This window comes from Xiphophorus hellerii, chromosome 21 (assembly GCF_003331165.1).
Source record: "Xiphophorus hellerii strain 12219 chromosome 21, Xiphophorus_hellerii-4.1, whole genome shotgun sequence".
Classification (NCBI taxonomy): Eukaryota; Metazoa; Chordata; class Actinopteri; order Cyprinodontiformes; family Poeciliidae; genus Xiphophorus; species Xiphophorus hellerii.
The window spans coordinates 10252737-10271245 of record NC_045692.1 but is presented as its reverse complement, the minus strand read 5'-3'; the positions used below and the strand labels follow the sequence as shown (position 1 = coordinate 10271245).

Sequence of the window (18509 nt, the reverse complement as noted above, 5' to 3'; positions counted from 1 at the left end):
CTTTGATGGTTTTTCGCGGTTGGCAAATTACGCATTACGCAAAAAGCTTTAATTCCCATTTGTGTTTTGGGGTCTATAATTACATATAATGTCCACGTCATTTCAAATGTAGGTCTGTCAGATTCTGAACACCCAATTGTAGTTTGTAAGTGACTGATAGGCAGGTTTCTTGGAAATCTGTTTTAAAACGTAAAGGATGCTGGACCTCGGTTTGGCTCGTGGGACGGTTCGCAGCAGGCTGTGGAAAGTTTCCCTTATTTTAAATCCAAAACTTGTATGCTTAATGGTACAATTCACACGAGATATTTTGTGTAAACTATATTAATTGTGTTACTTTGTGCACATTAATGTTGCATCTTTTGTCTATTTGAGTCGCAACTTCAGAACAGAACGGAACAAATACGGATCAATCCCAGCAAATCAACGATCATTTTCTGTTTCGTGCCACTGATCCTGAACTGCGTTACGCCATTGGTTAATTTCCTTTCCAACTCCGTCAATCATATCGTTTGTTTACACAATTGGTTTGTTCCCTTTAAGAGGCGGGGCTAAATTGCACAACCCGGAAAAACACGCTGTCTGCAGCATATCAGGGGAGAGAACAGTTGATGTGTACGTTTCACCGAATAGAAATGGGTAAGAATACATGTATTAACATTAGTTGGATACTATATCTGTATTATTTATAGTAATTGGCAAACCTGCTTCGTTTTAATGGCGTTAAAAAGCTCTATATAGTCCAGCATTGCGGTTAATCTGCAGTGTCAGGGTTTCCTGTGTTTCCCTCGATTCTATGGTCTTATTTTCCACTTGCTTCATGGTTGCATTTAAAGTAAAATCGATTGTTGATCTCTATCGGTATGTTTAATGCACACAGCATACAACACAAACGATCAAATATACTGGGAATTATTATTCAATTTGTGTGCTTTCCAGGTGTATATATACCTAATGAAACTTTGATTAGTAACCGTGTGAGACTCTGGGCTCCTTCAAGATTATGTTCTGCATCCACGCACATAATTCCATTATTCCCAAAAATAATCAGGGCTAGAGATCAAAACCTTCCGCATTGAGATTCAAGGCAAAGTTGATCTTATTGATTTTCTTCAAGAGACTACTCACTTCATTCCTCTCAACCCAATCATCTCTCCTCTACCCTTATCTGTCTTTTGGTTATATCTCTCTTTTCCAGTGCTGACTGTACTGTTTGCAAATCTGCTACTAAAATCCAATTCCCCTGCCCCAATAATCGCATAATGATCTTTATTTTTACAAAAAAAAGAAAGAAAGAAAAACATATTTGAGGTATGGCTGTTTGACTTGTGATATCAATATTGGTGTTAGCCAATTGGCAGAATATAAAAAAAGAACTATAGGCATGTTAACAGGCTCACATTTGGAACATGATTATATAGCATTTGAAATAATTTATGGAGACTAGAATTCAGTTTAAACAATGTGTGTTTTAAGGTCATAGATCTACAACTGAACTATGCTGGCATAAGTTTACTTTTTATTCTAAACCGGTGTGCTTTAGGTTTGACCATTTGGACCTTTATTTTGGATGGGAAATGGCACTTTAAATTTGTTTTGCAGTTTTTATTTAAACCCACATAATGCATTAATTCAGTAAAAAGAAAAAAAAATAAATCCATTTATACTAAAAATAGCTTTAACTTGGCAAGATTTTTACAACATTTAGGAGTGTTTCTGGGATTTTTTTGAGCATGCTTCCAGAAATTCATTTGTGAGGCCAGACACTGATGTTGGGTAGGAAGGCCTGGCTAGCTGACACCAACCACTCTTCTTCATCCTAAAGATGTTTTATCAGATGGAGCTCAGGCCAGTCATTTTAGACCTTGTTTTGTGGACAGATCCACACTAATATTAGAATAAGAAACAGTTCCCAGAAAATTGGGAGCATGACATCAGTGAAGATATTTACTGAACATTTAATCAGAAATGTGTGCAATGTCAAAATGCAAAATATTTTTATTGGAATTAAATTTTTAATTTAAAATGAATCAGAACTTTAAAAGTAGCTTCTATACTTTGGATTCGATTGATTGAGTTTACTGTAGCCTTCGCATTCTCCCACATTCTTTTACAGTAGACAAAGAGCAGCTTCATCTCACTTTGAACATTTTCCACCCAGCAGTCATGCAAATAGTTTAAGAGATTTAAATAACTAGCAGCTTTTTCATTTATCCAACATTATTTTTATATATTTTCCCACTTTTCAGGCATGAGAAGAAGCTGGGAAAAAAAACCATACAGCTCAAATATTCAATGGGATAGCATGTTTTATTTGCATGACTTGCTCTCTCATTGATTCTTAAGGAACACGCAAATTTGGTTCTCGCATTTATTAGGTGCTCTGCGTTTTCCTGCACACTCATTGTGCTTTTCTGCTCTTTAATGTTTCATGGCTTTTTAAGTTGTTTGCCGCAGACCCTCGTACTTATTACTCATACAGTTTTAGCATACTCAACCTTCGTACTCATGAAATCAATTAACTCTTCTAAATAATTTACCTTCTGAGCAAACCCAAATAAGGAGAAGACATTTTTTGTGCATCACATGTACAGTTCTAGCTGGTGTGTATTTTTTATTTATTTATTTTTTGTGTGTGTGTGTGTGTTCATGCATTAACTTGGCTTTCACCCCATGGCTCAAAGGAGTCTTGGGTGATTAGAGAAAGAGGGGAAGCCTTGATAAAGCATTAGCCTCTGATGCACACACAACCCAAAGACCCCTCTGTGCATCTACTCACATTCATTTTTCATGAAACAGACTCATAACAATTAGTCTGCTTACCGCCGGGGTGATCTTTGTGTCCCCAGTACTGTCTGTAGTCTGCTGTATGACATCACTCTCTTAAAAGTTTTAAATTTGACATTCTCATCCGTTTTTTTTTTTTTATAGTGCAGACATTGCAAGCTTTGACTAATAGGTCCTCACTCATTCCCGTTGATAGAAGGCTAGTAAAGGGAAGTTGGACAAAAGAAACAGTAGTGCTGAGAGATTTTTTTTTTCTATATTTTCCCACCAGAGCTTTTATAGCAATTAATTTGCATGCACAAAAAGGAAACAAAAAATGTAATGCTGTAATCCAGCATGCTTTGCCAATGCACAGCTTGTTTCCCTCTCCAAGCATCATAGAAAGCCAAGCGAACATTTATGCACTAATTTAGCCAATACATTATGCAAATACCACACCTAAGTGCCTAGTAATTTGAGTGTTGCAATACATAAAAAGCCAAACTGAGACCTTTTGGACACACTGTTTCCAGTGACAGCGAGTGATAGCTCTGTGAGTGGCTTCGTAGCATTACTGCTGCAGAAAAAAAAAAAAAAACGCAAAATGCAGTTCCCTAGAGACTGTCCATCTTCCCAGCATCCCCCCACCCCCTCAGTCTTCAGCCCCCTGTCCTAAACACCCTCCTGCTCTCCCCAGACACCAAAGCCAAGGTCAAGAAGAAAGTGAGGTCTTCCTCTGTCTATAGGCTATTCCCTGGATGGATTCACCTCAGTGTGGCTGAGCTGTATGTGCTACAGAATGGTCCCTCCTTCTTTGTTGTGACCGTCATCCTCAAGGTCAGCTTCTAGGGAAAGGTTTGGGTTTATCTGTCTCCCGCCCCCTTATATTTTTTCACTTTAGTTATCTTTTCAGCCAATTTTTTTTTTTTTTGTCTCAATGTATCTGTAGACGATAGCTCAAAGCTCCCATCTGGCGGTTTTTTGATGTGCCAGCTGACGTGTCTGTCTTTTTGTCTATCCATCGTTCTGTAGGGTAACTGACATTACGGCTTATTGTGTAGCTTTCAGAGGACCCATTTCTGCTCCGAAGCTCTAGGCTGATGCTCTGTATGCTTTTGTAGCCTCTCCTCTTCTTCCTCACATTGGCCATGGCCCCGTTTGCCTCGGAGCAGTGTTACAGTGGGATTCATGTTAGATTGGATATTGTTGTGGTGGTTGTCCCTAAGCTATCATAGTCAGCCTTGAGTCAGTGTGCTATCTTTGTCTAAATAGCATGCACAAACTAATGGAACAACCCAGAGAATCAGCCCTGATCTGAATCGAAATACCTTTTAACATTCCAAGGAATGTGATTTTTTAATTTATTTTTTTCTTGTCTGACTTTTAAAAAAAGAAAGCCAACAGGTTTTCCAGGTGAATTTGCTTTCAGATTCGTTTTCATTTGCCACCAACTCCCCTAAATAGTTTTATTTTTATTTGTGAGTTGGTTGGCTGACCAAAAGAATTCTGAAATCTGCAGCCACCAAAGGATCTGTTGAGATGAATTTGTCTGTTATTGTGGTAGCATAATCTCACACTGAATATTTTTGAAAAGTCATACTTTTTATTTAATTCCCTTTTAGACAGCGAGAGAAAAAAGTCCCATGTTGGGAAATGTATATAAACTAAAAATGTATTGCTATTAAAACTAGCAATAATTAGTAAGTATCTTTTAAAATATGTGTAATGTTTACACTTATTCAAATATCTCTCTCACCAAATGGTTCAGTGTTCATTCCTGACCTATTGATAAAAAAGGATGTGGTTGAAAAAAAATCGCAGCAAGTGTGCAGCTAATTGTGACTTCAATTATTGTATTTTTTATTAATAATAATAATAATAATAATAATAATAGAAAACACTTATTGCCCAATATGGGAGTTTATACTCACTTAACAAATATACATGAATTAAAGGTTGAATTTCTAATAAAAATTCAAAACATAATATTATACTACTGAAATAAAAGACAGCTATATTTTATTTTAGTTTATTTTATTAATTAATTTTTTTCACATTTTTCCATGGCTGCTAATAACTGTGGATGCCACTATATGCGTCTACGTATTTCAAATAAATAATTTATTTCCCTGTATCTCTGATCTTTCAGGTTTGTATGGGAACTGTAAAAAACACTGCCTCTAACACACCCTGTCACTGCTGCCTAAACACTTGTATCGACTGTGACTTTTGAGTATTACATAAGGAACATGGATTTCCAGCTGTCCACGGTAAAAGCCATGTAAATTCAAATGCTTAATTTTTATAGGCAGCCCGGCATTGACTGAAGTGCCTGCTTGTTATATATTTGGCAAGTCCTGCAAGTCTGAAGGGAAGCTGTCAATAACAATCCCAGCTATTGATATGGCAGTGGGCAGGAGATGTTACTTGGCCCTCGACTCCAGCCTCCCTCTGATCCCTCTACATCATAATTACATTAATATTGACAGACCCTTGACAATAGTCACATTACTATTGATAGGTGGTTGTCAATACCGTGTTTCCCCAAATAAAACATATTCATTCATAACTTGTAAACTGCTCGATAAAAAGCTTTGAAAAGACTATTGGACCCGGTCGGGTTTACTCTCCTGAGAGTGCTGCTGCTGTGATGGGGATTTCCACCACCTGGCAGTGTGTGTATTTGTCGATTTGAGTATTTGTGTGTGTGTCAGCTATAGACTGATAGATTAACTTAGTGTTGCATTAGAGCCCCACATAGATCAAGGCTTTCCTTGGCATGCATTCATGGCCAGACACACATGCATATAATCTCTAAATTTTCCTCCATCAAAGGAAAACTTTCAGATTAAGCAGAACAAACAGAGCCTGTTTATTGGTTGGCATACACATTCAGGCTACTTCTATTTTCTGCTATATTTTTATATATATTTTATAATCCACACTCCTCTCCCATCACAAACGAGGTCCTGGTCGCTTAACATGGCAGCATTTCAAAGAAAGCTCAATAAATTTGTCATACCTGCTTAGTTCAGCGTAAATTCACTTTTTTTCAACGGTTTGCTAATTCTCACTTATTTGGATGGTGTATCCTGGCTCTATTTAAATGTCTTGAATACACATACAGTCCTGTATACCTCAGTATTGGCCCAGTATGTTAGGATGGGCTTTTTTTAACCTTCTTGAGAAGCATCTAAAGTGACCATCATCCCTCTCTCTTTCTGTCAAAACTGCCATATTTACCCGGTGGAAATCTCTTTTAAAGCCTCGTGACAAATCCTGTTCATGGAGACACAAAAGCTACTGTCAAGAAAAGGCCTCTCTCTGTCTCTTTCTCTCTCTCTCTCTCTCTCCTTCGGTGGCCTTTTTCGTCTGTCTCTCAATGTGTTAGTTAGTCTTCCACCTCTTAGGCGTTTCAGTCGGGCAAAGGGCAGATAAAACTGGGGAACTGAGCAGTTTGCAAATGTATGCAGCACAAAGTAGCCCAGATGACACAATGGTGAGATCCCATATGGAGCTGAATCTTAGAAGGGGGGATTGTTCCACATTTGGCAGATGTTTATGGTGTACCAGAGACTGTGCCGTTAGCCTAATCCCTGGTGATGTGATTTGTACACACACCCCTATCTCTGGAGGGAGCAGGCAACGATAGCCCCTTAGCTTTGCCTACTATGTGGGTGTGTGTCTAGTGTGTAGAATGGTGAGTGTTTATACAGTGGAGAAAGCATTCTAAGACCCCCTGCTTCACCGTATGCCGTAGCTCAAAGCTTGCATTAAGAACGGGTTTTACATGTGAAAAGTGATTTCCGTTTCTGTGTAAAGAAAAATAACCTTTCTAATAGGATGGGCTTCCCCTCCAGGGCGTCTCTGCTCCTTATAACAAAGTTGTCCTGTGATAGAAGTGATTCTTTATACATTTTCTTTTTCTCAGAGCGGATTTTAACCTAAATAGATTTTAAGATAATAAAATAATAATGGTCATATGACATCAGTGTTCTTCATTACTGCTCATTTTTCAGAACAAGGTCCATGAGTCTGAAATTCTATGAAAAAATTATGGGGAAAAGATTAATGAAAAAAGTATAATCCAGAGAATATTGCCTGGAAATAAAGTTTGCAGAGTAAATAGGCTAGATGGTATAGTTATCCATCCATACATGCATTCACCTATACAATCACATTTGTCCGTTCTGACATCTGTTGTGAATTTATTATGAATCTTAGTGGGTCTAGTTTCAAAATGGGCTAAAAAAAATGTCTGAAAACTCTGTAGTTTAAAGATATATGGAATTTTTACATGAAAAATTTGTAGGAGGCTTGGGAAAAATCCACTCTGTTTCTATTTCAACTTAAGATGTTACTTGAAAACGTTTGATTGTTTGTATCTTGCTGTCCAGGTTCCCTTTAGAAAAATGTTAGTGATCACAGGTTCTTCCATTCGAACTCCACATTTAGAGAAGCTATATTAATGAATTGGTTTCCAAATTAAACCAAAGTTAAATCATTATGAAAATGATACATCAAACACAAATCTCAAAGCCTAATTAATATCTGACTTGATTTTTTTTTTTTTTTTCAGCAGGTTTGAACAGGAACCACAACAAAAGGACAGCTCAAACTAATGATTCAGAATCTGCAGTTGACCCACCAGTTTTGCGCATCAGCCAGCTGGATGCCCTGGAGCTAGACTCAGCTCTTGAGCAACTGCTGTGGACCCAGTTCACTCAGTGTTTCCAGAACTGCCGCCCAGGGTTGCTCACCCCGGTGGAGCCTGAACTGAAAGCATTACTTTATCTGCTGCTCTGGAGGTTTACTCTTTATTCTAGCAATGCCACAATAGGTCAATCTCTACTAAGCCTGCGCTATCAAAGCACATCTTCATCATCTCCCCACTACAGATCATTGTCCCCTCGTCAGAAGTTGGATCTTGCCATACTTACTGCAGGCCCCCGTTGGCTGCAGGAGCGTTGCTACCGTCTGCTGCCATATTTGTCTTTGAGTCCAAGAGGGGCTGTTTCGGAATTGGATGGTGGCTTGCTGCAACAAAGTCTCCGTAAAGCCCTAACTCTTGTTTCTGGTCTGGCAAAGTTTGCTACCTTTGTCAACTTCCTAGTTTTCCTAAGAAATGGCCGCCACCCTGCCCTACCTGAAAGAATTGCGGGAGCTCAGGCTGTGTTCAGTAAACCTAATGTGGTTCGAGATGTAACTTACCAGTACATGAACCGGGAACTACTGTGGCATGGCTTTGCCGAGTTCCTCATCTTCTTGTTACCTCTGGTAAATTTAAGGAAACTGAAAGCAGCGGTGTTATTGCATGTGCTTGGAAGAAAAGATTCTGAGGAAGAAAGCAAAAGAGAGGGAAAAGACATGTGGAAAAACTGTGGACTATGTGGAGAATGGCCAACAATGCCTCATACGGTGGGGTGCCAGCACGTTTTCTGCTACTACTGCATTAAAAGCCACAGCATAGCCGACGCTTACCTCACATGTCCGAAATGTGGGGCAGAAGCAGGGACGCCCAATGTGGTGAAGATGGACATGCGGGTTGTGGGCAGGTGATGGTTCCATCCTGCTGAGAGAAAACTGCTAGAAACGTGATCTGAATGAAAGGGATAGTTGAGGATTACTTAAGCAAAGATTTGGTAAAATGTAAGAAGCAAGTAGTGTTTTATCTTTAGCAAATAACTCTGTTTTTTTGTTGTTTTTATTGTTTACCATGAATCCGGATCATTAAGATGAAAATAACAGACATGACCAAATCAGACTTCTGTCAGCTTGAAACAACTTGAGTCTCAGAAACATATTAACTGTTTTTGCAAACATTTTCAAAACCCTTTAAACTTATGTTAGCATTGGGCAGTCATATTTAGAGATGCCAATGATTAAACTTGATTGACTTATTCATTGATTATTTATACAGAAAACGGACTTAGGAGGTTGTGTGCCACCAGTAATATGAAGGTGGTATACGAAAGTAGAAACACTGTTTCATTGGTTTTTTTTTCTCATGCTGTTTTTTTTTATATATATGATACTCTGACAGAAAAACTTTACATTTGGTTCTTAGTACGAGTTTCATATATGAGGAATATTTCTGGTAGTCCATCTCCTACCTCTGTTTCCTATCTCCTTGATAGAAATGTTAATTTCTGAAGAAATTGTGTTCATCTGTTCCCAGTATTTGCTTTTTTTTTTTCTTTCAAAATATTTAGTCATGTATGACTTTATGATAGGAGGACTTTTCCTTACTGTGTCTTTTCTAAGCACACAGTTGTCTGCTATGTTTAATGTATGTGTGCATATATTGACAGTCTTCTGTGCCCTCTGTTTCTCTGGCTGGACTTTGGATGGAATTATTTGTCTTTGGTGCACTGGACAGACTACAGAGCACCACATGGGGCATATATTTGATGAGTGAATGTGTTGATTTATGCTCCGAATTGGCTCTGTGATGGGGCGCGTGGATGTGTGTGTGTGTGTGTGTGTGTTTGTTGAAATGGGAATATTTGTTCTGATGAAAAATGCAGAAAGTCAGCTGAATAAATAATGGGAGGAATTTCTGATGCCTCTCATCATGGCCAAATTAGCATTTGTTGTGTATTTTGTGCCTAAATTGTATTTCAACATCATTAAAATTGATAGAGTGCTACCTCTTGGGTGTTTATTTAGTTAAGTGGAGGAGTGAGAGAGAGCGAGGGATGAGGGAAAGTTATAACAATCAGTACACTTCTCTCTAGACAGGCCTGGTCGTTCTAACTCCCATTATCCGTTTTCACAGCACCCCAACATGCTCAAGATCAAGGGGGCAGCCAGGGGCTTGGATTGACTCACACACACTTGACAGCCATCCTCTCTTTTCCCTTGGCCTTTCTCTCTTTTGCTGCCTTTCCATCTCTCTCTCTCTATAATCTCAAGGGCCCTCGCCCCTATAAGACTGTAGTAAACTGTACCAAAACCCTGGCAGTCGTCTCCTTCCTCGCAGGCGAATTACTCTCTAATCCCTGTAATGAGTCCAAAGATGCTTATTTATGCTGGAGTTAACCTCCACCAGTGAGCCCAGCCCCAGGCCAAACTCACCCCAGCTGAGTGAAGCCTTTCCTGGGCTGACAAGAGAGGAGTGGGATGGAGGGGGGTTGTGATGGTTACTATCCACCTCCTCTTCCCACTCTTTCTTTTTCCCTTCTCTGATCGCCAGTGCTTAATTGCTGATTGCCAAGACAATCAATTGTAACTGCAGGCCTAACAGAGAGCCTATTGCAGAGGGAAATGGCCTCAGTTCTGCTGGCACAAAGACATGAATCTGCGCTCAGATGAGACTTTTGTTGGGCTTAAGAGAATAAAGCATGCAATATCTCTACTTATGAGGTTCATGAGGGCCCTGAAGAACATTGGGTTGTTGCATTGGTTTGATCTTGTGTTAAATTATTTATGTGTTACTGACCAATGGCCTCTTTCTTTGTCCTAGAACTTCTCCAAGTCGCTATGGCAGATGTCCTTTGTGGTAATGTAAGGTAATCCAACATGAATCAATTGTACGGTTTAAACCTCCTATAGAAGTATTTTGACAGAGTCTTGTGATGAATTAAAAGAAAACTTAAAACCTTGAGATGGGAGTTACAGCCCTAGGTGGTGATTGGGTTGACATCTTGTGGGAAACAGAGGACACATCCTGAGGATTCTTTGAGGTCCTCTTTTATATCAAGGACGTTGTGACTAATGAATGCAACACTAATGCATATAAAGCCCTAGATAGGAAAGACCGATGGTCAATATTTTATGCACTACATTACATTAATGTGAAGTAAGTCCCAGAAAGTGAGATTAGGATGATGTTTGAGATTAAGGATGCATATATGATCAACCCTAATGCCACTGGGACATGTCATTGTCTTAACATTCAGAGAGACTTGCAATCCAAACCTTTTCTCTGATATTACTCTGTAACTCTAATTGAAGCCCCAATCCTCAGGAAAGAAAAAGAGATAAAGAAGAAACATTGCATTAGAGTCTATTAATTGAGTTAGGACATGTATTAAATTAGTTGGAAGTTGGAACAGGGCTCTGGACTTAAGGAAGGTAGCTGGGGCTCAGTTAAGCCTATCTGTCTTTGGATCTTTTCTAATTCTCAGGCTCCGTGTGGAGAAGAAAAAGAGGAGGAAACCCACATTCCCAGCGGCTACGCAAAGCAATCTGCACATTCACACGCAGCCATTTAGGGAGCAAATTGGCCCTGTGCCCCCTCTGACGACGGTTTTAAGAGAAAGGGAATTAGGGCGTTGAATCCCTAACTAGATCTCCTTCTTTGATGAGCCTCTTTATCCGCCTGTCCCTCATCTCCATTTCTTTGATGTGAAGCGTTGATTTTCCTGATTAAATAGTTTTTTAAGTAAAAAGCTCTTCTCTTGGCTCTCTAATGCCGGGTACTTTACCGTACCTATTGTAGGTTCGTTTGTGTGCATGCTTGTTGAATGGTACGTCTGTGGTATTCTCTAATTGGAACAGAGCCTGTGGCTTGCAGATAATAGTAAGGATAGAACATGCATATTTTTTCTCTAAGAATTTTTTTTTTTATCTTTAATGCTCATGCCTGGCTTTTACCTCTTCATTTGAAATGGCTAGAAGGACTCAGATAGCCCTATGATTCACTAATGAAATTAAAGAGTGAAAACATCTGTGCCTTTTTCTGTTCAACTAAATTCCATCTCTGATCCTTCTCCTTACTCACTTTTCAACAGGTAAGGGAATTACATCCCTCATGTATCGGCAAGATATTTCTAACTGACACCACTTTCAAAGACTGAATGACATTATTTTTCGTGCCAAGAAAAGATAAAACAAAAATGCTCTATTTATTTGTCGACATCTCTGAGGATTTTTGACACCTCTATGCCTTTTTTTTTTCTTGTGGCATGTCCAATACGTCAATAGGAGTTACAAGTAGCTCATATTTCATCTATTCAATAAAAGACATGCCAAACATAAAACACCAAAATTCCTTCAAGGTAGACAAATCCTAGGTGTGCTGAAGTTCAGGGTTGCAGCCGCTGCTGGTACCTGCATTATGAGACTTCTTTCAACACCTGCCGGGCTTTGGATACCACCGGGCCCAATTATCTAAGTCTGCCTCTTCTTTTTAACCACCTCTTCAGTCTAGCAGGTCAGGGGGACAATCAATCACACCTAAAATAAGGAAAGTAATTTCCTTTGCTTTTATCATGGTGTTTAGGTTTTGTCTGGTTGCATTTCACACAAAGCTGGAGCATCTATGGTTTGGGAATTCAGAGAATTTGGCCTTTTCCTTTTTGATCTCAGGTCCCAGGATAATTTGGAATTTTTACATTATCATATGTCCGACCCAATATGTGTAAGCTGAATGGGCAAATACAAAAATCACGTAGATGCTCTGTAGAGTGCTGTGTTTCATGATGCAGGTCGACAAAGGTTGTTATTCTTTGGAACTTTTAAAAGCTAGATTTGCGTCTGCAACACTGAAGGCAAATCTTAGCGATATGTGTACGTGCATTCAACAAAACAAAGGGTAGATATTCATTTATTTCTACCGTGTGAAATCTATTTGATGCATTTTAGTTAGTTTGTTTTTTTTACTTCATTTCATGATTTAAAAAAAAGTATTGCTGAACAATATTTGTTCCTATAAAACTAATATTTCACCAAAAATGCAAAGTTGTGAAGTTACTCAGATTTCCATTCAAATTTTAAACTAACACCTGGGGAATATCTAAACATCATTGTTGTCACTTTTATTTTTATTTAAATTTAAGACACTTCATGTAAAAAAAAAAACAAAAAAAAAACTTTTAATTCATACACACCTTCTCCAAAACCAAATTTAAACCGAATTTGTGAATGTGTTAAATATGGAATGTTTGCATTGTTAATTTGTTACAATAATAAATCATCCATCCATCATTTTCCACTCCGACTCAACCACAGATAATTAATAATATAAGGTAAAACTAATAATGACAGATGGAATGTATTTTATAGCGTCTTAAGAGTCTTATTGTTGGAATAGAAAGCATGTTTCTGAGCAAGAAATTCAATAGGAAATTGATTCAAATAATTGTGATTTCAATGACATTTAATCAAGATGATGCTTTTTTTCAATTATCAAGCAAGATTATATATATATATATATATATATATATATATATATATATATATATATATATATATATATATATATATATATATATATACTGTATGGTATATACAGTATATATACTGTATATATATATATATATATATATATATATAAAATTTTATGTTTCATACCTTACTTGGAAAGACTTGCAAGATCTTTGTCTGTTACTGAACTCCTCCGACCCATCTGACTGGATGGGTAGGAGCAGCAAAGGGATGGGACAAACAAGATACCAAAGGGCATTATGGGGGGATTACGCACAGGTGTGTTGTGTGCACCAGCACTAGCGGGTGTGTTCGTGTGTGTGCATACGCACTGTCCTGTCTGTGCACGACTTTAGCCATCTCAGTCTTCTTCCTACTGATGTCTAGAGCAGACTAAATGAGCAATAATCTGCACACATCCCTCCAGATGGCCCAGTGAATTTCCTGTGGCTTAAGGCGCCAGCTGAGCCCTTTGAAAGTTTTGATAACTTCTGCAAATGTGATTGAACCTCTGCTTGTCCAGGAATGCGGTGGAGGACACAATGTGCTTTTTTCTGTTCTTCCCCTAAAAGAAATGAAGTAGGAGGTATGCACTTGAGTTTGTTTGTTTGTTTTTATTTATCTTTTGAAAAAATATATATTGACCCTAAAGGCTTCATCACTTTGACTTTACATATAGGTTCATTTGTCTTGAGTTGCATCTCCTGCGGCTATATAGAGACACCGGAATCACTTTCTAGGTTAGGATATTTTTTGTAAACTGTGTTGTTCAGTTAAAGTACTGCATATAGGATTACATTTAAACTCATATACTACATAGTAATTTCCAAGGCTCTGCATAGTTAGTATAAGCATCAGAATCATTGTGCAATCACAATGATTCTGACAGTCATCAGCAACTACAAAGGAAGAAACTAGAAGAGCGCAGACTTGTGTTCTTTGTCCTCCATCAATCAATGCTCGGACCAGACTTAATGCACATGAGGAACCAAATACAAGCAGCAACATGTGTAAAGTGTCATGAATATTTGATAACGTCCTGCCAATCTGACTTCAGTTTATTGACAAACTGCGGTATTGTTAAGTCCAAGTGAAAATTGCAATGTTTTCTTTTGTAGGTGCCTTGCAAAAGTATTCATACTTTGGGAACTTCTCTACATTACAACAGCAATGAGTTTAATGTATTTTAATTAAATTATTTGTAGACCAACAAAAAGCTATGGAAAACAATGCACGCTTTATTTTCCATAAACAAAGCGTGTATTGCTTTGTTTATACATGCTTACAAATTAGTATTTTTTTATTTTTATTTTTTAGGGATAATAGGAGTAACTGTAAATGCATGCCACCCTTTTGAAATTTATATGCTAAAATATTTTAAAACTGTTGCAGCATATTCCTTCCGCTATTTTTGTTGTTGTTGTTGTTTTATCACATACATTGCAACAGAGTACATCAAAGTTTAAGGTTGCATTGGGAGAAATTGTTTAAATGTTTAAGTGGTATGTGTACTTTTGAAAGACAGTGTGTACGGCAAGAAAATACCAAATTTTAAATTACTTACATCTGTAGGCAACAATAAACAATATCAACAGGAGGCACAGAGAGCATAACCCTGTTAAGTATGAAGCCGCCAGGTAATGACAATGTTATTTAGCGTTGGAATTTCCAACTTGCCGTGGTTAAAAAAGAAATATATTTTAGTAGTTGCCATGGATACCTGTGTGCAAAGGTTTAACCGGGAGTCTTGATTCCTCCTGGAGATGAGTGAGCCGCACGTGTCAACCAGCATTAACCTGCTCTGTCCAAAAGATGCAGAGAGACACAAATACAAACACACATAAAACACGAGAAATAATAAACACAGCAATATGCACATTGCCTCTGTGAGTAATGTAGCGAGGTCTCTAAGTGGAGTTCAAACTGAAGCGCATCTTCCTAAACATGGAAGTAAAAGCAGAGAGGAGTAATGTCTAAGATGTAAGACAGGGTACATGTCAGCTAAATTTAGTACTTGTATATTTTTTTAAAACCTCCGAAACAGAACATGTGCATGACCTCTTCTAGCACTGTCAAATTGTAAACAGTGTGTAAAACACAGCTTTTGCCTCTCTGTATTAAATACATTTTATTTCTAAAGCACATTTAAAATCAAAGTAGAGTGAATAATCTTTTAAAACAATGTAAACATGAATGAGACAAAGTGAGTAAAACCAGATATAGAAATATTGAACCAATTTACAAATCATGCAACATTTTTTACATTAAAATGTTCCAAAGCATTAGGTAGATACTGTACATGTGCTTAAGTTGTTTGTAAAGGGGTGAATGGAAGACCCACATTTAACAGAGTGCTGCCGCAGACCTTTGGTACTGATTCAATAAAAGAATAATCTCTGGAACTAGACCTAGAATGTTAGAATGTCCAAGTTCTATAATCTAAAGAAAGGGTAGTTAGGAAATATTTTTGAGTTTCCAAACCTTGTAAAACTTAACATTTTTTAAATCAATTCTATACTTAATATAACTGATAAAAACACAGAGTACTCGTACTCTGGTTTCAGTCAGAAGTAAGGCAGCAGAAGATAACAGAGACTGACTCAGGCCAAAACAAAGAGAAATTCAGTAGTCTAACCTGGGGGCAATTAAAGCAGTGATAGCTGTCTTCATGTCGCAGTTATTGAGAACGTATTTGAGTTTTGAGATTTAAGACATAATTCTTTATCACATCACCAATCTCTTTATAAAAGTTCAAATGACCATTAAATATAACAACTAAAATCTTGACCTGGGAAGAAGATAAAATGTCAAGGGCATAAAGTGCGATCCAAGATAAAAGACCTACTGTGACTTTCTGTCATTAAAATGTGAAATGCTATTAGCCATCCAGCACTGCACCTCTTCTAGATCAAGGGCCATGGCCACTCCTGGAAAAATGTGGCCACATTTTCTTTTCCGTTTTATTTTTTTTTTTTGTGCCACCCTAAGATTTTTACTGGTCTGATCCATCCATCTCTATGAAAAAGTAAATCTTTCATTTGAAAAGCATTTATTTATTTCAGGGATCCATTTTGGATCCTTGAAATAGGATGGATTGTCAGATGGTATCTATTAACTAATTTAATTTCATAAAAAAAATGTTTTCCAACAAGAGGATTTTTGTGGCCTTGCATTACGTGCACTTCTCTTCTCTGGACAGTAATGCTAGACAGTTTAATAATTCAACTAATTTATAATATTAAAAAAAAGAGGGGCATAAATTGTTATCCCAGATTATCTGATATCCAAAGTAAGAATCAAATCTATCGCATTGCTTGCCACTTTTTTTTTTCTTTTTCCTCTAAACACACATGCCAGAATTTTCTCTGTAGGGCCCCTCACTGACACTCCGGGCTCGTTGTCAAGTATTATGTTCTCAAGTATTTGTGCTCAACTTCTGAGCCAAGCTGCTGGAGTCCTTTTTTGCCCCATCCGCAAAGGTCTGCCCAAAATTCAGCGGTCATATCTCTCCTTGTCTATCTCGGAGCTTGGCATGTTTTCCCTTAAAGTCAAATTAAAAAGGTATGCCAGAAAGGAGAGCGTATCTGCAATTCAGAACACATTTTTCTATCAGACAGGAGATATATTGCCGACTAAGTATTGTCAGATGTTGGCAAATTCCACATATTTTTCATATCCGGCCCCCTGAAACCTGGGGCCGCTTCAAGACTCAAGGCACATCATGGAGAGGGACTCTGTTTGACCTTCGGAGCACAGGCAGAAATGAACCAAATATTCATTCTGTTTTGTGCAAAAATATTTTCTCTGATCTAAATGCAATATCACCGGCCATAAATCATTTAGGGATTTATTTGGAAATCATTTGAAAAACACATTTATTTGCTGGGGTGTTCATCAATAAATGTAGCTCCTGTGCAAAGTTTTATTTATATATTCATACATTCAGTTGATTCAGTTATTCATGTATTCACTCATTCACAAGGCCCAGTCAGTGGCTATGCGTCTATCCCTGTGTGTGTTTGCATGCATGTGTGAGTGACCTGCGGCGTAGCCGTGCTATTCTGTGGGCTAGTGCCGTTCCCCAGGGGGCTCTCATCTTTTACTGAGCCCTGACAGAGGATGGAGGCTGGGAGAGGGGTCCGCTGCATTAAAAAGCCTTTACCTAGCTCTGATTTATCACCCCTGCCTTGCTCACACACACACACACACACACACACGCCCCCACACAAACCTGCTTACCACACCATCTCACCATTCCATGCCGCGGCTCAACTCTACACTCTATCAAAAGCAGGGACATAGAGATGCACATGCACACCCCTTCACACGCACGTAGACACACACACACATTCACACACCATCAAGCACATACTCATTCCATCATAAGATGGCTGCCTTGGAGAAAAAGTGAGGGTGCAAGGCGCCGCAGTGCACAGCAGTGGTGATTTTGCATTTTAATGGAGCCCCTCCTTTCCCACTCACCGCTCAGTTGGTAATTCTGGTGAGTCGCAGGCTGCAGGCACCAAGCCATCAGCTACCTCACCACAGGAAGACAGAGTGACACAATTACAGGGCAGCATTTCCTGGGTACATCACCTGCAAACGGCTGTATGTGAATGTGACTTCCACAGATGAGGCAAGGACGGGGGAACGGGGAGAGATGGGTGTTTGTTTGTGTTTGCACTGCTGGGGGAAGTAGATCGTCATTATGCCACACATAAAAAAAAACCAAAAAGCAGGAGAGAGGCCTACAGGACATCCGGTAGCAACACACAAGCCCTTGTAAATGCAGATGAAGACACCCACAAACACACGAGAAAATTCTTAGTCAAAACTACAATCACACATCTACGACTGCCAAACACGAAGATTAAAATGCATGTGTGCAGTTCACAAGAGACACAAAGGGAGCACAAGATTTTGTCCTTGAGAGGGTCCAAGACAGGCAAATCATATTCATTCATTCATTCATTCATTCATACATATACGACCACTGCATTTCTTCGCTTCAGTTATAACATGACAGTTGATTTAAACGTGGGCCAAGAAGGAGAAAAGACATGAGGAATTAATGCGACAACAGCATCTTCACTATTACTCATCTTGGAATTTACAATTATTATTTTTTTTAACTTCTTTTTACTCTTTCAGTCGTGTTCAGACACAACATATCCACTGAAATCATTGGATTGCGGTATAACACTGTCAGAAACGACAGAAGATTTTCTAGTCACGTTTGATTTAAAGAAATGGAATATTTTCCATTTCTAGCAAACAAAAGGATATATTACTTTCAAAGCATCATTAAATAAAATAGGAGCAAACATGCATGATGTGTATTTTTAATCAGATGATTTCATGTCAGTCTGGTGGACTTTGAGCTCAGTTAAGTACTTGTGCTGTATTTCAGGTTGTTTTTGTGAATTTCCCTATGCTTGTATTTTTAGGTATCATAGTGTTTGGTTTGTCTGTCTCCTGGTTTGCTCAATATTTCCCCTCTGTGCCTTAGTTTCATCTTGCTCCACAGTTGTTTCTCATCTGTTCATTTACTCATCCACTACACAGGTGTGTGAATGAAGGAGACAACAGAACTCTGT

The 18509-nt window shown here is 38.4% G+C and overlaps 1 protein-coding gene across 2 annotated transcripts; it reads left to right on the top strand.

Moving 5' to 3' along the window:
* The first annotated feature begins 562 nt into the window (after nt 1–562).
* On the top strand, nt 563–9412 carry pex2 (peroxisomal biogenesis factor 2). 2 transcript variants are annotated; one of them, XM_032552206.1, is made up of 2 exons: nt 563–636; nt 7343–9412. In XM_032552206.1, exons 1-2 carry the CDS (start codon nt 609–611, stop codon nt 8320–8322), a joined length of 1008 nt encoding a protein of 335 aa, XP_032408097.1. In that variant the 5' UTR covers nt 563–608; the 3' UTR covers nt 8323–9412. The 2 variants fall into 2 exon arrangements, with proteins under 2 accessions (XP_032408097.1, XP_032408098.1); XM_032552207.1 differs by having other exon boundaries at nt 571–636; nt 7346–9412.
* The last annotated feature ends 9097 nt before the right edge of the window (nt 9413–18509 follow it).

Bases quoted from the DNA above. Each gene is read 5' to 3' on its own strand.
- pex2 (XM_032552206.1), top strand. From the start codon at position 609: ATGTGTACGTTTCACCGAATAGAAATGG. The intron at 637-7,342 runs GTAAGAATACAT...TTTTTTTTTCAG, and splicing joins GTTTCACCGAATAGAAATGG to CAGGTTTGAACAGGAACCAC.